This window comes from Copadichromis virginalis, linkage group LG6 (assembly GCF_057382275.1).
Source record: "Copadichromis virginalis isolate Kocher_CV1m ecotype Utaka linkage group LG6, C_Virginalis_male_GT1.1, whole genome shotgun sequence".
Lineage (NCBI taxonomy): Eukaryota > Metazoa > Chordata > Actinopteri > Cichliformes > Cichlidae > Copadichromis > Copadichromis virginalis.
In genome coordinates this window covers 26,720,759-26,743,058 of record NC_140623.1, presented here as the reverse complement: position 1 = coordinate 26,743,058, position 22,300 = coordinate 26,720,759, and the positions used below count along the sequence as shown (strand labels likewise).

At 40.6% G+C, this 22,300-nt stretch overlaps 1 protein-coding gene across 2 annotated transcripts; it reads left to right on the top strand.

Moving 5' to 3' along the window:
* The first annotated feature begins 8,895 nt into the window (after window positions 1-8,895).
* Window positions 8,896-17,322, top strand: LOC146707922 (serine hydrolase-like protein). Of its 2 annotated transcripts, none has more exons than XM_085459540.1 (12): window positions 8,896-8,995; window positions 9,167-9,310; window positions 11,027-11,140; window positions 11,251-11,292; window positions 12,283-12,302; window positions 12,410-12,484; window positions 12,632-12,738; window positions 13,080-13,159; window positions 13,254-13,288; window positions 13,393-13,469; window positions 13,613-13,697; window positions 17,000-17,322. In XM_085459540.1, exons 1-12 carry the CDS (start codon window positions 8,974-8,976, stop codon window positions 17,117-17,119), a joined length of 921 nt encoding a protein of 306 aa, XP_085315666.1. In that variant the 5' UTR covers window positions 8,896-8,973; the 3' UTR covers window positions 17,120-17,322. The 2 variants fall into 2 exon arrangements, with proteins under 2 accessions (XP_085315666.1, XP_085315667.1); XM_085459541.1 differs by lacking the exon at window positions 17,000-17,322 and adding an exon at window positions 15,232-16,986.
* The last annotated feature ends 4,978 nt before the right edge of the window (window positions 17,323-22,300 follow it).

Sequence of the window (22,300 nt, the reverse complement as noted above, 5' to 3'; positions counted from 1 at the left end):
AAAAAACAAAATGCATTTTACATTCAGGAGAATCATAAAGAGGTCTGCATGGTTGGCCTTTGACCCAAATGTGTTATTTCTCTTCAGGCTGTTGTTTTAAAGTGAGGTCTAATTCGGGTTATATGAGGTTTGTCTTTAGCTCCTCTTTTCCTGTCACTGAGAAATAATCTCTCTGCCAAATGTGTTTCTCCTGAGCAGGATTTATGTTTGCCAGAGCTGCATAAATTAATTTTCTAAGTTGCTTCTAACTTTTTTGAAGAATTCAACATATCCACCACCTCCTCTCTCTTAATCTACTTATTTCCTTTATTAAGATGCTGGAGCAACACAAACATGTGCAGCTGAGGCTACAAGTTACTGTTTAGTTGTTTTGCATGATCTCTGTACTGTAACTAATGGCACACCTATTCGGCTGCTCATTAATACAAATATCTAACCAGCTAATCGCTTGGCAGGACCTCAGGCACGTCGACATAATCAAGACGACCTACTGAAGTTCAAACAGGGCATCAGAATGCATGAGAAAGCTGATTTCAGTGACCTTGAACGTGGCATGGTTGTTGGTGAAGAAGGGCTGGAATTGCAGAAACTGCTGATCTGCTGCGATTTTCCCACACAGGCATCTCTCGGGTTTATGGAGAATGGTCTAAAAAAGAGAAACCATCCACTGAGCAGCAGCTTTCTGGGTGAAAATGCCTTGTGGTGCCACTTCTGTCAGCTAATAACATAAAAGTGAGGCTGCAGTCCAACAAGGCTCACCATGCCTGGACATCAGAAGATCAGAAAAACGTGTTTCAACATTTGGATGGTAAGATCAGAATTTGGCACAAACAACGTGAAAACGTCGATCCATTCGGCCTTGTATCAGCAGTTCAGGCTGCCAGTGGTGTAATGGTGTGGGTGACATGTTTTTGGCATTCTTTGGGCCCCACCTACTAAACCACAGACTGAGCATTGTATCTGATCACTCCATCCATCTCCATCCATGTTTTGTTTCTTCTTTACAGAAAACGTGTCGGTGAAAAATAACCCCGACGCAAACAAGCAATTTTAATAAACACTCTAAGATGTCCGCTTTCTAACAGAGTCTGTAAACAGAAGTTAATTACAGCTCTGTCTCTCTAAGCAAAGCCATGGTTATCAGCTGATTTGGATGTGGCACCACCAGGATAAAAGCACCTGAGCTTAGAGCTCAGCCTCGCTTTCTCCCCTGTTCTCATTTCCAAGATTACAAATGAATTCTCAGTCCATCCCACCAGAAATGCAAGTGAGGGAGGTGAGGAAGGGATACGAGGAAAGAATGACACAGCTGCACCGTGAATCATTTTGAGCGTCTGAGCTCATGACCCCAGATGCTCGTGATGTTTTTGCAAAGTCACGAGATGAGACCTCCAGTGTTTCAAAAACACAGAAACACCTGAGAGCAGAAAAGTTTGTTAAAAAAGTAATGTACAAGATGTGAAGTATGAACAAATGGTTTGTGAATTCCAGCTTTCATGTGTCTCCCAAAAAAGCCTCCTCTCTCCCCACGATGCCTTTTAGGAGTTGAGTCACCCTCCAAGATGGTGCATTGAAATTGATTTCCGGGTCTCAGCCAGGAGGGCGGAGGAGACGAGGAGGCACAAATTAGAGCAAGAAAAGAGCCTCCTCTTTGTGCACTCTTTGTGAGTTTGGTGAAGATCTGGCAATGCGCCTCACTTTTCACACACACCTGCATCCAACAGCGCTGATGAGCGCACTTCATGGTTCAGTTGGCTCTCTTTCTTTCTGTTAATTAGCTACAATAAAAGTCGGTAATAACCGTCAGCTGTCGTGCTCTTTCTATTTTTCCCTGGGCTCGGGAGCCGAGCTGTGACAACACTTTCACATCTCCTTGTATTGCGCTGTGTGAGCTTGCATCAGCAGCAGAATTAAGCAGCCTTTGTCTCTTTGTGCTTCTGCCTGCGACACATTTGGTGCTGATAAAAGATGTTCCTGTTACAAATTACCGGGAAACACCGCCTCCTTATTCGAGCCATTTAACCGTCAAGTCAGATGCTTTCGCTGCTGTTGTCGCCGCCTGTTTCTGGGCACAGTGTTGATGCAGGACGTAATATTAACAGGAGCTTGCTCTTTCTGAAAAAGTTAATTTGGATTAGGTGCATATTGTGTCATATCATTGGAAAATCACACTGAAGTTGGCTGAAAATGTGTTTTCCTTTTCTTAATATTCAAGCTTTAATATCTGTGAAATCATTCCCCCCCTGACCCGCCTTGTATGTGAGAAACTGTAAATAAAATATCAGCCTGTGAAGCTGGGATTTCTATAGGCCTCCAAACCTGCCGAGATCGGACATCCAAATATTCTAGAGATTTCAAGACTTTAATCTGAGGCCACAGTCAGTATTCATCTAGTTATAGTACCGGATATTCATCCTCAAACATCAGAAATCTAGCTCAAGTAGATTTGTAGATAATGGAATTTTTAAATGATCAAACACGAAGGTAAATGAAACAAATGACAGCGGGGTTTCTCTCCCTTTTTCAGGTAAATCTGTGACAGCCAGCTCTTTTTTTAATCTGATTAATTGACATGGAACGAGCCTTTGTTGACCCAAAGGTTTCTGTTTCCAGAAAGCTCGAAATAAGTTTGGCATTCTTCACCCCTTTTTGCATAAAACAGTATCCAAAAATCCAAAATCATTTAGTCTTTTAGTCTCGTCTCCTCCTGCTTTCATCTCGTCTTCTAAGTGGATCTCTTGTTAATATACAAATAAAAAAGTCTGTATGAGCAATGCTGTACAGATTATCTTGTAACAAAGTTATTAAGATCCTTTTATCATTATCTAACACCCCAATCTCTCTCATATATTACTTTTAGTGATGTTTCACATCTTAGAGACAACTTTTATGACAACTTTAGCCAATTCACACCAAGTTTTACATTAATTTATATGATTCAATACATTAAACATGAAGCTTTTATGAATTCGGTTATCGTGTAACCCTCCTGCTTCTCCTCACAGTTCAGGTGCCTTTTGATTCGACTGCGGCGTGTATTCAAATAATCTCCTTTAGCTCACAAATAATATAAAAGATACTGAACAGGTAAAACAACTTCACCTTAAAGAGCTCCAGCATTAAATATGCAGAAAAAACACTAATGGGAGTACAGACTAATGAGCTGGCACTTCACGAAGAAATGCAGCGTTTGTACTGCAGTGTTTTTGCATAATTTTATAGTAATGGGCCTCGGTGGTGAAAAGCATCATTTTTTTCTGCGGTGAGTGAACGAGGAGCTGCTTCTTTAGCCTAAAGGTTAATGTTTTACATCATTAACGACACGTCACTTTGGAGGATGTTAATGCAGGGGATTTCTGTTTGGGGCAACAGTAATGCTGAACTTTATGGGTTCTTTCACAAACTGGATGTGAAAAGAAAAACTTGTACCTTTGTGGTGACATTTGGTTTACTTGTTTCCAAACTGGCTTGCCCACATTAACAACACTGGGAATAAACAAGAGTTAAAGCCTCGTTTCTCCCAGGAGCTGAGTCAAAAACGATGGGAGCACCTCAGCTTTTTGAAAAGTTGAAGGGGACCTGTGCTTTTCCCAAGTTTCTGTCATATATTTATAATGGCATGATGTACATGACGTCACTACATACAAGTAATCCTGTGAGTCGTCAGCGCTGACTTCAGACTGCTTTAGAGACTTTGTTCCTTTTACCCTTGGCTCTGTATGATGTGAGTGAGCGCAGACGTCTTTCATGTACTCATCTCAGGCATACAGCTCTCTCCCTCCCACCTGTTTGTTTGCAAGTAGCAGCCAATCAGAAGAAGACTGGCTAAAGGGGGGTGTTGCCATGAGTGTATTTTTTTTTCATTCTTAACCCTCTTTTTTGTTTTTGTTTGTTTAGCAAAAAATGATATAGAGTAAAACTCATGCTTGATATTTAATTTCTTCATATTTTAGGTTTCATTGGGTAAAAGGCAGAAGAGCTCAATCTGCTCTTGTCACCAAGGCTCAGTATAAGATAAATAAGGATTATTTTGAACTGTGAATCATTTGAGGATATTAATAAGGCTCATTCAAATATATCGATGATTACTGTCTCAGACTGACAAAAATCTCTATCAATAGTATCAAAAATCACTTCCTGCTACAAAAGCAGGCAGTGTGTTCAGCCAGTGGTGGCTACATTTCATGTCAGAATATTATTAAATCAGCTTAAAACAAAGACTACCTTTTAAGGAAGATGGAAGCTGCAGACATGCATCTAACATGCAACATCTACATGCGTACATCTGTAGCTGCTTCTGCTTACATTCTCCTCTCAAGCTACCTTACTAATCTGCACCTAATGTTATATTTCCTGTGTTTCTTTTTTTCCAAAGCATGATCCAGAGAAGGCACAGGATAGATGTTTTTTTTACCCCCCGATTTTCTTTTTCTATGTCAAATATGAATAATTACTTTCAATTTCCCCACACCTTCTAAAATAAATTGAATTTAAAGAACACCGAATTCCTTTTATGCACTCAGACACGTCCATCTTCCTTTTTCCATCTTCCCAGGTGTGAAAATCCGCCCGTACTCTGTCACTCCAAAGTGCAGACTCGATAATGAATGACTGCAGCGTCGTCTCTGAAGCCTGTCGTTTGCTGGAAACATCTCGCATCACCAACTGACGTTCAACTTACAGGATCCATTTCCAGTTTTTTGTGTGAGGCTCTTTTCACTCGGGCTTAGGAGGCTTATCACATCACTGCCTGTAAATTACTCGCTGTCTGCTTTGGACGTTGCACCACATCCTGATGTGATGGTTTCTCATCAGTCTGTCAGAAGCCTTTGATGCAGCTGATACCTCCTTATTTCTATCCAGATTGTCTTGTGCTATCAGAGCAGATGCTGCACTGCAATATGTTCACGTGTAAAAGAAGCAAATGTTGGTCTGAAGAATCGCCGCTGTGTTTTTAATTTGAAGCGATTATCCAGCGTGAACTCTGCTGTTTGAAGTGGATGCAGTCTTCATTTACAGCACCAGAGTCATGCAGAAGCATTGAATCAAGGATGGAAACAGGACGAAGTTGCCGTAGAAACATGATGTGACTGATAATGCAATTCTGTCGTGTTACAGAGGAGGAATAATCCAGAATAATGTCAAACAATAGTGATGATAAATTATCAAATTTGTGCCACATTTTTCAGAACAAGGCTCCAAAGTGCAATCGAGTAAGAGAAACAACGTGCCAAAAACAGGAAACTAGATTTCAAATAAGACTTCCATCAATAATTCGATGAAGGAAGGAGAAGCTTGTGTTGTGAAGCAATGAAAGAATAACTGCTTTTCTAAAAGAGGAAACTATTCTAGCTGTTTTCATGTTCACAGAGACATCTGACAGCATGATCAGCTTTAATACAACAAAACTAACCTGCAAAAAATCTGTAACCTGTTAGAAGCTGAGATTAATCTCTAAATTTCTGTCTTCACTAAGCCTTTATTCTGCTTCATCCCATTGAAATAATAATTATGTAATATATATATGGAATATCATCTTTGTTGAGCCTGAAAGTTCAAACTTATTTATGAATTTAAAGTTAGAATTTAAAAAAGAAATGGAAGAAGAGAAGTTGCAGAAACACGTGTGTGCATGTTTGTGTGAATATGTCTGCAAAAAAGCAACTGCATGTCAGGTTTAGTGATGGAGGACCCCAAATGCAGACTCCTAGGCTGATGTCACATGTTATAGATGGAAACCTGGCCCATGAGAAATCACAGGAACTCTAGACAGACACACAGAGAGCTATGAAACGAGACAACGGGAGCAGTAACAGTACAGGAACAGGATGATACGACAAAAAACTAAGGGGAAATAAGGGCTATAAACACATATAAGGTAATTAGGACGATGGGAAACACCAGGAAACACAGCTGGAACTAGTCGGGAAGACTTGGAATGGGAATCAAAACCAAATACAATGTACACGTGATAGCAGAGTACCAAAAATCAACAGGATGTCAGGTCTGCTCTTGCTCTTGACGAAGGCGGTCCCACTTTTCTCCTCTCCTCCTCCTCCTCTCCCTTAGCTTCCCTGCTTAGCCTCTTATGTCCTTGTCTAGTCTCGAGTTTTTTGTATTACTTTTCCCTGGAACACTCTCTCACAGTCTGTTCTCTAAAACCTAAAAGAGAAGTTTGGGCTCGGGTGAGCCTGAGTGCTCAAGATATCTACCTATTTGGAACCATAGTAACAGGGTTCTGGCTGATCGGAGCTGGCTTGGCCCTGACTTATCGAAGAATTAAGAAAGCGTAACCGGCTGTTCAAACCCCCACAAGGCTGCCCGCTGGGATTGAAACGATGGGAGAGGCGTGAGTTTCTCAAAATGGGCTCATTGAGTGCAGCACGGATAAGATCTTGGAGAAGCTTACGGCTGCTGTGAATACTCAGAATAAGATCTCTGAGTGCAAACTGGATACAACTTGGAGGGGCTCGCTCGGAATAACATCTCTGAGTGCAGACTGGATTACATTTTGGGAGGCTCACTGTGGTTGTGAGTTCTCAGAATCTGCTCTTTGAACACAAGAATGACAACATCACAGAGCGCAAGTTTGATAACATCATGGAGAAGCTCATGGCTCTCCAACGGGAGATTGAGAGACCAGTGTTGGACTGTTAAAACAGCTTTGAAATTCATATGAGTTGTTCGCACTAAAGTAAAAAGCACCATCACTTCATGCGGATACCCTCTCGCCGCCAGCTGCGGTCTCAAGGCTGGAGCCGAACAAAAACACCCTGATAACGACTGTGTTTAGTCTTTTTCTTCCCATTCCATGCAAGGCCACCTGGGTTGGCTGGAAGACTGTTTACTTAGCTTAGCAGGGTGAAGGACACTGTCTCAGCTGAACTCTGGAAACGCACACACATACATATACACTGATATGCACACACTCATCCCCCTCCCTTTCCAAAAGCCTTCGATGCTTGTTCCCTACTGGGGAACACGGCGGGTCTGAGCCCGCGCTGGAATGGTAGCGCTGGGCAGGATGGCTGCTGTGTTTGCTTCGGATTACTCCTCACCCCCCACCCGACCCTGTGGCTTGTCACGTGTTCCATTATGTTGTGCTGTGGACATTTATGTGCTTTTTTGTGCAGAGGAGTTTTTTTGTTTCCTGTTCTCATGCTGTCCTGCCAGGAGCCCAGCATGAGTAGAGGTCTCTTCTTTTCCTCTTGTACTTTCCCATCGTAGTGTATATTTCAGTGTTTTTTTTCTGTAACGCTACCGATCTCCGACCTGTATCCCCATGTGATGTCTGTGTTGTGTGTGTGAGGTCGGGGGGGGGGGTCCTATTTCACTGCAGGACAACCTGCACGTGGCGAATAAAGCCTTCATTAATTGATTGATTGATTGATTGATTGCTGTGTGGCAGTAAGAGTAGGACCCAACTGTAGGACTTGGAGACAAGAGATTACCTAAAAGAGGCAGTTTTGTTGTAGAAACACAGAAATACAAAAACCCAAAAACTCAAGCAAGAAACTACTTCTGTGATTTCTTTGATCTCTTTGATTTTTTACAGTTTCTCTGACTATTGCTCAGACATCCACTCCTAGGAAAATTGTGGTGTTGTGTTAATAAACACTCGCTTGGTCGCACTTGCTGATGATCAGTTAATCAGCTACATTTGATTATTAATGCCTGGCTGCTGCTTCCCCTTTAAAATCCCATAGAAGCATTGACCACATTATTTTTATTATCGCACGATACACGAAAACTTGAAATTCATAGAGGCTGTATTTTCATTTTCCAAGGACTGCAAATGGGATGGAGTGAAAGTAATGCCGGTTCATTAAATCCAGACGTATTCATGTCTGATTGTGCTCGAATGGTTCATTTGAGTAAATGATGCTGAGTAAATGATTTGTTGCTATGATAAGTATGCTTCATTTTAAAACAGTTGTTAATATTTAAAAGTTACTACACTGATGTTTAAATATTTAATCTCTCTTTTTTTAAGTAATGCTCATCTAAGAAAACAAAGTCATTAACTGTGACTGAACACACAAAACAACCTTGAATATGAAATTTATACTCTTGTCATCAGGCCAAAGTGAGAGCTAAAAAAAAAACAAATATAGAGAAAAATATGTTTGCGCTTAGAGGCTCAGAATAACGACTCGGCGGTGTCGTTTTATTGCACTCGTTCTGCAAATTCAGCTGCAGCTCCACTAAATTTGATGCTATTAAGAGACAAAACCATTTTAGGTAGCAGACACCCTTTTTGCTGAATGTTTCACACTCAGCAGACTGTGAGAAATGGTGATAGGGAGCGGTGTCACAACAGCTGGAAATGGTTAAGAGATGTGTTAAGTTAATTTTTCATGTCCACAATATGATGGCAGAGACTTTGTACTGATTTTGGAGGATTCAGTAGCCTCTAATATATTGTTTATTTCTTTTGTTTGGTAAAGATGCTTTTTAATGCTCCTATATGTTAAAAATTTAGCATTTTTAACATATGGGAGTCTGTCACTAAAGCCACTAAAGGACCTGCAGTTTTTGGCCCTGCAGCCCGTGATGCACATGTGATCTTTCACTTGACGCTCCGGACACCAAACAGGCTGTTTACTTTAAGACAAAACAGGCCACTGGCCAAATTTATTCCTGTGTTTATGACTTAATTGTTTCTAGCTTCCTAAACTTCTGATGGCTTCACCTTATCTGACCTCAGGTCACGCTGTCCTCCGGCACTCCGGCAGGCCTTACTGACTGGAACAAAAGTAGCATGCTTTTACCCGGTGTGTGTAAAGGTGAAACACACCCCTGCGGTGTAGGATTGGCCATAGCTGCAGCATGTCATTCTGAACATCCAATAAAATTGCTGGCCAAAGGTCAGGAACTTCCTGCTTTAAAAAAAAATTGAAAGAGTTTGTGTGATTCGTTTACTTTACTGAACTTTGCACGTTTGTTTCCCTGAGACAAGAACTGAACACTGAAATGTCATCAGTGAAACAAGAAGGTAGTATATCTGCACAAAAAACGAGACCAGATGGTGGTTTGTTTGGTTTTTTTTTTTTACCACTTTCAGCCCTCATTGCTGTTGTGAAATCCTTTGACTGATCATCAAATGTCTGACACATTGTTGTGTTTGTACTGCCGACTGACTGAAGCTGTGCTGTGTTGTCTCTAGTTTCAGAGCTCTCTATACCGGTCCCATGGGGAGAGATCAGAGGCAAAGCCTGGGGTCCTGAACACGGCCACCCGGTGCTGTGCCTGCATGGCTGGGCAGATAACTGCGGTTCATTCAACACGCTCATTCCCTTCTTACCTAAAGGTAATTCACCACAGACAGGACAAGGGTGAGAAAAACTGTCACCTGTGGGCTGTTGTAGCCGTGGGTAAGTGGCTGTCAGGCCTGTGTGAATCATTATCTTTTGTGCCTTATTGCCCCGTACTCTGTATTCCCAGCACACCAAGGCTAGAGTGCAACCATCCAGTGTCAGCTCAAGAGTAACATCACAACAGTAATCCTGACCACGGACATTATATAAACAATCAAGTGGCAATCATTAGTTTATTAATTAAATACCTCTAGCGGAGGGGGTCTAAACTATCCACCAGTGGTTTATATCTGCTGCTAAATCATAATAACTTTGGTTTTGTAGGCTTGTGGTCATAAACCACAAACATTATTAAATGATAACGGTCACAATGCCGGGAAAAGGTCAGGGGATGTTAAGCCACGTTATTTAAAACCACAAGTGAAAATCCAAAAGCAGAACATCAGTCAAAATACTGCCAGGAAGGACCGTCAAACTCACTTTACATCAGGAGCTACATAGAGCTTGCCTTATCCTAACTGTCCCAAACCAGTGAAACTCCGCTTTTTGTCAGTGTGAAGATGTTTAACTACACATTTAATGCCATTAGATATAAGAAAAAAGAAGTGCAGTTACAGTAATACACGTCGGTTTTTCTATATGATTAAAAAAATGCAGTAATGTGTGAAAATGTGTACAGAAATTACAGAAAATGTTCTGGTAGCTCACTCTAAACACTCTCCTGTAGCTACAATTGCGTTAATTCGTATTTCATGACTTGCATGGCTTTTTTTATTTGACTGGCATGTTTAATATTCAGCTAAAACAAAACCCAATCCAAACGCTTGTCAGGTTTAGGGTTAAGAAGTTAATAGCCATTATCGAGCTGCCTTAGTCTGAACCAAACAGGCAGATGAACACGGCTGTGACCGTCTCCACTCCAGATGTTTTTTAAGATTAAGTTTATTTTATTGCTTTTTATTTATGCGTTATTTTATTTTATAAAAATGTTTTCCATTTGTTAAATATTTACAAATTTCATTGTGATATTTTTATGTTTTTATTTTCAATTTCATTTATTTCATTTTATTTTGTTATTTTTTAATATTGACTTAATATTTATTAATTTATTTAAATTATTAATATTAATATTATTTAAATTAACTATTTAATTGGTGAATTAATATTATTAATATTTAAACATTTTAAATATTATTGATGCTGCTGGTCTGTTGTGGTGAAGAGAGAGCTGAGTGTAAAAGCGAAATTCTCATTTTACCGGTCGATCTACGTCCCCTCTCTCGTCTATGGTCACGAGCTGCAGGTAGTGACCAAAAGAATGAGATCACGGATACAAGCAGTAGAAATGAGCTTTCTCCAAAGGGTGGCTGGCCTCTCCCTTAGAGACAGGTCAAGCAATTCAGCCATCCAGGAGGAGGGGCTCAGAGTAGAGCCGCTGCTCCTCCACATCAAAAGGAGCCGGTTGAAGGTGTTTGGGCAGATGACAAGGATGCCTCCTGGGCACCCTGCTGGTTGAGGTGTTCCGGGCATGTCCCACTGGGAGGAGGGCCTGGTGCAGACCCAGGACACGTTGATCTCTCAGGTGGCCTGGGAACACCTTGGCCTTCCCCCAGACAAGCTGGGAGGTCTGAGCTTCTCTGCTTAGGCTGCTGCCCCCGTGATCCAGCCCAGGATAAGCATTCTGTCTCTCTCTCTCTGCTCCTGCTTAGAGTGCAGATATGTGGCAGTGGACATGCCAGGACACGGTCTGTCATCTCACCGGCCTCCTGGAGTCTTCTATTCATTTCCTGCGTATGCAGCAGACGTACGCAGAGTTGCTGAAAGTGAGTGGGACCTGTTCGTCTCTCAGTAGCCGGGCTGCACTTCCAATCTCTTGGTTACAACAGCCGAGCTAGATTTGATCAGATGAGTTGTCTGTGTCATACCCCTGCAGGTCTCAGCTGGACAAAGTTCTCCATCATGGGTCACAGCATGGGTGAGTCACAGGCATGAACACTGACACTGCGCTGTGTTTTTTGCATTTAATCTTCTGGAAAGTCTGAATTTAAAAGAAGAACTTTTATAGGAACACAGTGGCTATCTAAACTAAGGTCTAACTGATTAAACGTGCTGCTGTGCTGCGTGTGGATCCACCAATCAAAGCGATGCTGCAACAATTAGTGATTTAATCAACGCATCAAGGGAACAGAGAACTCCAAATCTTCTGGCAATTGCCTAAATGGTAAAACGTGTTCTGGTTGGTGCTTCAAAGTAAACCTAAACAAGTTGTTCATGCCGAGCATATTTTTTGTTATTTTTATGCATAATGGTGACAGTGCTCACATAAACTAGTGTATCCTTTCCTACGGTCCATCACTGCATATCCTAATCTCCCAGACATGCACATAGACATTGAAACAATAGAAAGAAGTATAATGAAATGTTACTTTAAACATTTATAAATTACTTTATCAATACTGTTTCCAATAAACAAAACATTTGGAAATTAAATAATTTGAACAATTTGCATATTTCTGCAAATATCTAATCAGCCAATCACATGGCAGCGATTCAGAACATTTAGGCACATAGACATGGTCAAGCCAATCTGCTAAAGTTCAAACTGACCATCAGAATGGATAAGAAAGTTGATTTAAGTAAATACTAAAAGCCAAATGGGCTGGTCTATTTCAGAAACTGCTGTTCTGTTTGCAATTTCCCACACAGCCATCCTGGTACTAGAAAGGTGCCAAATAAAGTGGCTGGTGAGGGTTGCAATCCAGTAAAATTGTAAAGTTTTTACTGGAATTCCTGGGGAAAGAAAAAATGGGAATACTAATGAAATGAATCACTGTTGCTTTTTTTCTGTCATTTTAAAGAAAGTAAACAAAGAAAACAATACTTGTTTTCAGCCAGAGTTTGTTTTCAAGTCAAGGTGTCACAAAAATGATCGTGTTAATTTGACGATGTGCTCACTCCCTTACAGGTGGCAACATCACCGTCATGGTAAATTAAACACATCACGTTCATCTAATCGCTGCTTTTATGAAATATGTGTCATAAACTGCGTTTTCAAAGTGATCACAGCAGGGACTTCACTGTGTTTCCTACAGTTCAGCGCATTGTATCCTGAGATGGTGGATGGCATCATAGTGCTGGACGTTTTTGGATTTGTACCTACAGATCCGGTACTTCAGCACTACTTCTCGTCACTGCTGGGGAAAAAACAACAACAACAATCTAATAGTTGGAAAGATGCAGAACTACTTTATTAAATTATCTTTATGAGCCACTCCTGTCTGTGTTTGTGTTTCTCACCTCTCATTTTATCGCAGAAAGAAATTCCCCGAATCATGAGGCAGGGGATGGAGGAGATGCTCAAGTTTGAAAAAAAGGCAGAAGAGAAGAAGAGGGTTTACACGTACGAGAAGGCAGTGGAGAGGTATCGCTTTATTTTATAGCCAATTCAAGTGGAGTAAGCCTTTTGTTTATGTGTTTGTGCAGAAGTGAAGTGAAGCTCTGCTGCTTTCTTCATGCATCTGAACTGCTGGCAATCACTGTGGGTAATTTTGGCATCAGGTTTTGACAGAGTGAACTGCATTTTGTTGTTAGTTTGTTTTCTTTAAAAAGGGGGAGCACCTCTTGTTCTGCCACATCAATTTGTTTTATTTCAAACAGCAGAAGTCCTCGCTGTGTGGAATAAAAATAAACTGCAGAGAGGGATGAAACAGAAGAAGGTAAAACTGAGTCGCAGTTTTGACTAAATTGTTTTGTTTCCTTCAGGCTGTTGGCTGCAAACCCGACTCTGTCTGAACGGTCTATTCAAACGCTTTTAGAGCGAGGCCTGACTCGAGTTGAAGGAGGTATGTCTTTATCGCTTCTCCTCCTGTCAGCGAGGAATAATCTCACTTTGCTTTCTCTCATTTGCTGGCAGCTGAATGTGTTTCTCCTCATCAGGATTTGTGTTCTCCAGAGACCTCCGAGTTAATTTTGTGAGTCACTTTTAACCTCCCCAAACTTCACCACATCCCACTTTGTGTCTCCTCCAACAGAGGTTTGGCATTCAGTTCACATACATTTGCTGTGTTTTATGCAGAAAAACATAGAGCGGATCACTTTGGAGCAGAGCCTGGAGATGCAGTCACTGATTCAAGCTCCTGTTTTACTTATCCTGTAAGATTTTTACCACTAATCTGATATTACAGTATACTTTATTTTACAGCGTGGACATGTCTGTTTGCGGTTTAAATGATTTCTGCTCTTTAAAATAAAGCATGTCAAAAAAAACATGTAACACCAATCTGTGTTTTTTCTAGAGCTGACAAAGGTTTCAGTCCAGCATCTAGAGAATCGAGCCAGAAACTCACTTCGAAACTCCTCCAAGTCTATCAGGAAAGAAATGTGAGTTTAATTTTATGTAAGAGTAAATCACTCTCTACTAACATCTGTATGATTAAAAAAAACCCTACAATAACACAGAGAAACGACCAAACCTCAACAATCAGGTGAGTCCCTATGAGCAAAGACTCAGCAACAGTGGGAAGGAGAAACTCCCTCTTAACAGGAAGAAACCTTCAGCCAGAACCAGGCTCAGGGAGGGGCGGCCATCTGTCGCAACTGTTTGTGGGTGAGGGGAGGAGACAGGACACACTTACTGCCTGATGCATCATCAGTTATTGAATTTTCTGTGCAGCCTAATTAGCCGGAGCCAAATTAGATCAAATATTTAAAATGTTTTTATGTAGCACTTTTTTCGAAATCCACTTTATGAAGTGTTTCATGTGAATAGTGCCAAAAAAAATGCTGATTACCAGTAAACTTTAGTAAAATTAGAAAATAAAACCAAAAGTCAGGAAAGGCTTTCCCATGAAAGTTTGTTTTAACCTCCTCAGATCTGAGCTATTGCTGAGCATCCACTTTTAATTTCTCCCATGAGTCAGACTGATGAGTGTAAAAGCAGCACATGTTGAACAAAAAGTCATCCTCATTGTCCTCATATGGAAGCAATTATTTAGTTATGCTGTAAAATAAACTAAAGCCACCATATTTGATCAAGTATAAATCATTTTACTGAGGAAAACGAAGCATAAAGTGCAGAAAAGCCGAACTTTAATGTCCCTGTATGAGGATTCAGGGTCTCGGGAAGTTAAAGGAAGTGATGGATGCCAACCTGATTTCCTCAGGCACATTGTTGAAGAGACTAACTGCAAAAGACCTTTGCATGAGGATCTATACTGATGTATACATTAGTAAGACAGTGTTGCTGTGTGGAGTTTTCCTCTTCTCCTTGTGTCCCTGTGGGTTCGGTCCAGCTACTTCAGCTTCCTCCCACAGTCCAAGGACGTGCAGTTAGTGGGATTAGGTTAACTGGTTGATTCTAAATTGCCCATAGGTGCAAAGGTTGTGTGTTAGACCTATGGCAGATCGATGATCTGTGCAAGATCTACTATGCCTCTTGCCCTGTGGCAGCTGGGATAGACTCCAGCTCCTCCACGACCTCAATTGGTAAAGCAGAAGAAACTGGATGGATGGTTAAGACCCAATTTTTATGTTGCATTTGTGAAATTAGAGAACTTAGAAGATGAAAACTATGTATTTTTCTCACTAAGGAAAAAGAACAACTGTGAAGTGGAAGTAAAAAAAATAAAATAAATCTGTTTAGGTTTGAGCAAATAAATCAAAGTAAAAGAAGCCTAGTTTGGTGATAAATAAAACATTTATAAGCCTAATGGCTTTACAAGTGGTTAAAAAAAAAAAAGGTACGCGCACACAGTCAAATATGCCCACGCACTGTAAAATGTGACTTTGATTTCTCTTATTAGGATAAGAGATTCATGTTTATGCCTCCATACTAATCACCACTACTGAGATTCAGCAAAATTAAGAGGGCACTATTCACATGAATCTAGTATTTATTTTTATTTATTTTTATCAGAGCCACAGGAAGCCACCGGGGACGGGCAGAAGAACTGCATGTGGCTCTGAGCTGCTGGACCAAGACGCCCGAGCTCAAAGCAAGACCGCAAAGGACCTTAAAATAAAATAACATCCTGAAACATCAAAATACTTAAAAACATGGAGGCAGTATTTATTTCAGATGCAAACAACAAAATGTCAGGGTGCAACTAATGATCCTTGTGTCATATTTACAAATGTTTTTCTTGGTTTTATTGCTATATTAGAAAAAATAAGAAACTGACTGTAACTGATATGAAGCACTGGGTCCTGCAGACAAACGGTTTGATTAAAAATGACAGCAGGCTGATCTGTATGAGAAACAATCATTTTCTGCTTTCAAAGAGCAGATGCTCTATCGCTGTGTAATTGGAATCCAGCTAATTGGATGGCATATCAGCTAATAGTAAGTAACCCGATTAATATTCATTAAATGATTATTTATGAGGCGTTAACTAGCCACATAAAGCCAATTGATTATTTCTTAACAGGATCCGTGACGCACCCTGCATATTAATTCATGCATTAAGTCGCGTTAGTTAGAAATGTTTTACAACTTTATTAAAAAGTGTACACCTGAAATCCCAAAACAGAGAATCTGCAGCAGTCAGATGCCTCCAATCACGGCTGAATCCATATTATAGTTTTAAAATAAAACGTGCAGGATTCATAAAGATCTGCTAATAAAAAACACAGAAGGGTCCTATTAAACAAATACAAATGACAGCGTGTAAAATCTGCACACTTTTTATTGTACTTAACTAAAACTGGATAAAAAAAAAAACACTTAGTTCACTATTATAACCTTGGTCAGCAGCCATCTTCAAATGTAATTGCGGACTTGGAGTCGAGCAAAAAGGAAAGATTTTAATAGCTTGAAGAAATAAACCTGTTTTATGTGACTTTATTATTATCTCACATCATTATTTTGGTCCGCTCTTCTTCACAATGTTCATCAGCATACATTTGTTTATGCTGAGCTCTCTGAAGTTTGTGGTTTGGACTTTGACAGGAGCATTGCTACACCTTGACTTTTTTTTTTTTTTTTTTTAGTCATTCTGCTGTGCTCGGGATCATTGTCCTATTGCATAATTCAATCTGTCCCAAGCCGAGCTACTGGTCTCACATTTGACTCTAGAATACTTTGGCATGCGAGATTTCAAGGCTCACTCAGTGGCAGGTGCTGTTGCTGCAAAACAAGCCCAATAATCAGCCCTCCATCACTGTGCTTGACAGCTTGTATGTGCTGAATGTGACACTTTGCATTGTGGCCACACATCTCCACTTTGGTGGAGACTTCTGTTGCCAAACAATCCGTATTTGTTCAGTCTTTCTTTAAATGTATTGTCATGAATGTTCACCGTAACATGCTAACTGAGCCCTGTACCTGTAGCTCTGGGGTTTTCCAGTTTCTCTGAGAATTGCATGGTATGATCTTTGAAAGTGAATTTTCTGGGGCAGCCACTCCTTGGAAGATTGTGGGATTGTGTTAACACACAATGTTCCCGACCAGCAAACTGCCAAATGCTGTGCTTTCAAAGAGGAGATCAAACTTGCCGGTTGATCAACTGCATTTGATTATTGGTACCTGGCTGCATCGTATTCTCTTAATTCCTGTGGAAGCTGTAAGGGTGTGGCATTTTACCGACCTGCACAGAGTTCGGTGAAAACTTTCTTTTTCACAGTTCAACACTCTTCTCTTTTACTACTAAATCCTCTTACCCTGTTTGTCTGTCTGTCTCTCTCAGGACACTGTGGTGAGAGTACCTGGCAGTCATCATGTGCATCTTGATAATCCTGAAGTCGTCGCTCCATTTATTTGTGACTTCCTGCAGACCAAAGTGCTCTCACAGCAGGTGAAAGCCTAGTGGACAAGATGTAACCATCACACACTCACATTCTCCATGTGAAGTTTCACACTTCAAAAGTATCAGTGCACTGTTTTCGTCTCTCTTAGAGCTCACATTACCATAAAATTGTTCTAGTAATTTGTTCTGCTCTGTACAAACCCAACTGGAGAGTCATTTGGAATAATAATACTGAATAATAAAAAAAAAACATGATTTATGAAACTAGACTTTTTCAATCTTGTGCAGTTTTTGTAGAAATGGTGTATCTAGCTCATTAGTTATATAAAGGACCAGGACAGAAGTGTTTCTCTTTATGTCGCTGTAAAGAAGCACTCCTGAAATGTTTCCATGTATTAATCCATCCATTTACAAGAAAATAACAGCAATTTCAGCAAAATATATCAGTTTTCTCTCATTCAGCCCGTCAAGTGTCATTACAAAGAAAAGATGCGGCTAGGCTCTTTGGCTTAACCACCTCAACTTTGGAGTGGTACTGCAGCCTGTGACTAATGCCATTGTCTGCAAGAAGGCTCTAAATCTGATGGTGATTCAGACCTAACCCTCTCATGATGTGACCCATTATTCCTGCAACATAACTCTTCCTGGTGCAGTAAAAAATCCAAAGAGGATGCCCCCCTCCTCTGTGATTGTCGCACTTTGCAAAGCCATGCAGTGGCTAGGCTGGACTGGATCCTAAAATGAGCCAGTCCAGGTGACACCAACACTTTGTAAAGTCATTTAACACCTCCTCACGTCAACCTTTTTTTGATTGTGATTAGTTGTTGTCATATAAAGGCATCTTCTGATTTAATTTTCTTTTTCATGTAAATACTTCGGCAGTAGTTTGTTCTGTTGTCGTATTGCTTCTGTCAGGCGCTGAATGCCATCTACATCTCGATGAGCATCAGCCGACTGTGAAAACATGGGGCCGGGAACAAAAAGCCATTTAGACGTTTTAACATATTGCCATGCATTGTGGTTTTGTGGCAGTCTGCTTGAGTTTTCAGTGCTGTCGCATGTGCGTAAAAAGCCCCGAACTGAATAAAAATCCTCTGCGCGTAACTTATGCAGCGAGGAAGTCATAGTTCATCGCTTCTGTTTATGTGAGGCTGATCTGTTTAACTGCTGCTTTTCATGAATCTGGTGGCGGCGCTGAGTGATGCTAAAAATGGCAGTCATTAAAAAAGATGACATCCTCTGACAACTGGATATGTAGGCCACCCTCTGCTCAGATTTTTTGACTTTAAAAAAATAAATAAATAAAAATAAAATCTGACTGTCTTAAACACTTCAGCTGCTGTCAGTCAGAGCAGATATGAAAGGAGTCCCTCACACAGAGATGGCTCCCTCTCTCTCAATGTCACATAAACTGTGTGATGGCCTTGGTGTTAAATGGAGTGGAATTGATTTTACGCAGCGCGTAGCAAGGCAGCGAGCATCCACAGACATCTGAAGGGCTTGTCCCCCTCCACCAGCAAAACCCCCACACCTACCCACCCTCCTCAAAAATGATTATAGTTATATAAGTTTCCCTCCCACTCCCGCCGTCGTCATGGCAACCCCCACCCCTCCTTTTTGAACGTCAGAGCCGGGAGCTGGAGGATGAAGCCGCATCCAGCTTCAGCATCTCGTGCCTCTCAGAGAGCACCTGTGATTATTTTGCAGAGGAGGAGCAGCTGCTGCAGCGACGGCGATCATCTAATGAGAGGTTCGGACTCTGGGCTGCTCTTCGTCGCTTAAAAAAATCGCCACCGATCGAGCAGCGTCTGCAGGTAAAAGCGTGGTGCCTCTATTTACTCCCGTGCGCTATTTTTAGAAAAAAAAAAAAACACCTGTGCCAGCTAATGATTGTGAAACTGAGAGGAGTAATGATGGAAAGCCCCGCTGCCTGTTTAGTCGCTGTAGTGTCTTTTTTTCTGTCATGAGAAGGGAGCGGGAAAGCTTTCTCGGAGATGCAGTTAGCGGTGCGTATTTGGAAGGTTTAAACAACTCTGCTCATCCACCCTTCCCCACGATCTCGTCTCTTTTGCTTCTCTCCCTGTCCTCTGCTCCTCACCCTCACCCTCCTTCTCCCTCACCCTTCCCATTCTTTTTTGCCCTGACAGCCGGTATGTCGTGGTTGTTCTTGGACTGGTTCGTCCCACTCTACTTGCTGGTGTCGGTGTTGGTGCTGGCAGGCTTCGGAGCGTGCCTGTACTTCCTAGAGCCCGGGTTGCAGGATGCCCACAAGTGGAGCAACAAAACAGTCCGGCATCACCCGCTGGTGGCCAGTGTGAACTGCAGAGATGACGATAGCAATGTCCTGATATGATCAAGAGGGCGAGGCGAAGCGGGAGGGCGGCTGACCATCTGGACAGGGGTGCTGCCGCCGGGACACCCGTGGGATGGGAGCCAACACCCAAACGACCGTAGAAGAAAAATGGGAGAGAAAGGAGGGGAACATTATCTGTTGTCTGATAATGCAAACCCTGTTCTATATCATTCCAACTTTTCTCTGATCTCTGCTGATTTTCGTTGTAGAGGTGAGAGAAAAGTAAAGCAGAGGTGTTTTTAACGTTCTTAAAAATAAAAATAAAAAAAGAAGAAGAAAAATAAAAATAAAAAAGCCAGATGCACAATGCGAAGAAGACTGTATCCAGAAAGAGATCGTGAGGTGATTGGAGGAAGTGTTGCCCTTTAGAAATGTGTTTGTAAATTTCACGCCATCCTATACTTGTGCCAAGTTTTACATGCATTTTGTAATTTTGACAATCACTTTGCATATCTCATAAAGTTTACTTACATTGTGCATTTAATTAGCTGAAGTGAGCGACATAAGTGCAATGACTTTGCTGCCAGCGGGGAGGGTTTTTAATCCTCTCTCTGAAGTCGGCGTGGCAGCTGCTCAGACGCATGTGGATTGTTTAGTGCCGCTGTGCCAAAACGGTGTGTTATTCGTGACTTACTTTAAACTGTTATGTACCCAATAAATGCAACTGATTCATTTAAGGTGCCAAGATTATCATAGATGGACCAAGACGACTGACAAATAGCCTAGTATTTGGTAAAGGGTTTTTTTTTTCTTTGCTTTGTTTGTTTTCATTGTTTTTACTTGACAGCATGGTGAGAAACTGTGGGTGTGTAACGACCCTCTTTTAAGAATCATATGCTTCCTTTGTTCATACAAAAATAAAACTGCTCAGTCCCCACTTCTTTGTATTTGCTGTTGCATGAATATCCACCCTAAATATATAGTCTAAAGATTTATGTGCTTCTAAATAATTCGTGTGTGTGTGTGTGTGTGTGTGTGTGTATGTATGTATGTATGTATGTATGTATGTATGTATGTATGTATGTGTGTGTATATATATATATATATATATATATATATATATATATATATATATATATATATATATATATATATATATATATATATATATATATACATAAATCCTTTTAAACTGTCAGCAGTTCCATCAAAATTTCTCAAACTGTTTTAAGTTACCTGACTTTTTAAGCCCTGACAAGATAAAATATGGACAAAAGCAAAGGGCTTTGGATTTTCTGCCCTCCTTAGAAATCTCAACCTGGCTCTTTTGTAGGTTGAACCCTTGGTTTGGAAAGCCTTTCAAGTCAAATAATATGACAGCCCAGAGCAGTAAAATACTCTTTATGCTTTGATTCAGCAATATTAAAACTATGATATCATCTGCACTTCAGTCAAAGATTGAAATGCATGTTTTCTGTATTTTTGTAAGTAAATTTGAATGTAGGACTTTCATTTACAGTGCAGTCTTTTTATATATACCTTCAGCTTTTAAAAAAAAAAAGCTTACAATACTGCACCTACACTTTTGAAAAGCCCTTTAAACTCTGCTCAGAGTAGATGCTTCAAGTTTGAAGGTCACTCACTCATGGAGTGCGTAGAGTCTGTAATGAAGAGGCTTTTTCATTCAAGGCAGTTCAAGGATAAAACTAGCTCTGCAACAGAAATCATGCGTAGATATTCATATTTTCTCTTGTAATGCAGAAAAAAACAAACTCTGACAGTGTAGTTGTCAGCAGAGGAGGAGCATTCACATTATTATGAAATGCATTTGTAGGTGTGGAGTTGTTTGTCTATAGTACCTTGTTACTATTCTGCCCAGACTCTGCAGCTGAGGACGATGTAGTAGCTTAATCTGGTTTGAAGTATACGATGCATCATTTCACCTGTGACATTAATGTTTTTGTGACTAGGCTCTATAAAAGCATCAAACATAAGTTAATGATCTGAGTGCTTCTGTCACTCATATTTTGCGCTATAATCAGACAAGCTTCACAGTGTCCCACGAACCAAATCAAATGAGACACCAGTGTGGGAGTGCAACAGTGAAGCCTCAGTGTCGAGGTATGGAGAGAATGGCACTTGTGTGCCCACTACTTCCTACTGCTCTGCTCCAAGTCTCACACACTGTGCCTTGTTTACTCTCTCAGTCTGTCAGCAGCAGACACAGGGCATCATCGCCACACGTCAGGTCAGTGTCTTTTTCTGCAGCTCTAACTAAAGAACAAAAAACAGTTGTTTTTTTCATAGTAAACACTGTTTTGTGCTGGTATTTTCAGTGTTGGTGCATACCAGCCATGCTGCCTCAGACTGCAGTGTTTAAAAGTAATTTAATGCACTCATAAAAGTGCTGCACTTTTACATAACTTGAGTGCTACGATTTTATGCAATTATGTGGTACTTAAGCCCTACTACATATTTTCTGTACAGACATAAGTGCTTATTCAATATTTCAATATATATATATAAAAACATAGTCAGTTGATAAAATGTGGTGTATTGGCTTAGACTTCCTAGACGTGTTTTTATTTTTAAACAGATTAACACTGGATTCGCTTCACCTGCACTTATCGATGACATTAAACCATTAAAGTAAATAAATCTAACACTCCTTTGGAACTACAGTAAGATTTTCAAACTTTTGATATAAGTGTAGTTTGCAGATATTTCTGTTCTTTATCTTACCCCTTTAATATTTATTAAAAGTTTGTCCTGTTTGTCATTTGCAGTCTCTCTATGTTTCTCTTTCCTCGCTTCTCCTTAAGTGGAGAGTTCTTCCTCCCCGCTGTTGCCGTGTTTCTCTCTACATTGATTATCTGATTTTTGGGTCCTACCTCTAACACTGTATGGTCTAATATTGTGAAGTGCTGCTTGTTAAGTAAAATTCAATA

Coding starts and splice junctions, on each gene's coding strand:
- LOC146707922 (XM_085459540.1), top strand. CDS start 8,974: ATGTCATCAGTGAAACAAGAAG. Junction 12,739..13,079: donor TACGAGAAGGCAGTGGAGAG/GTATCGCTTTAT, acceptor TGTTTCCTTCAG/GCTGTTGGCTGCAAACCCGA. Junction 13,698..16,999: donor AAGTCTATCAGGAAAGAAAT/GTGAGTTTAATT, acceptor TGTCTCTCTCAG/GACACTGTGGTGAGAGTACC.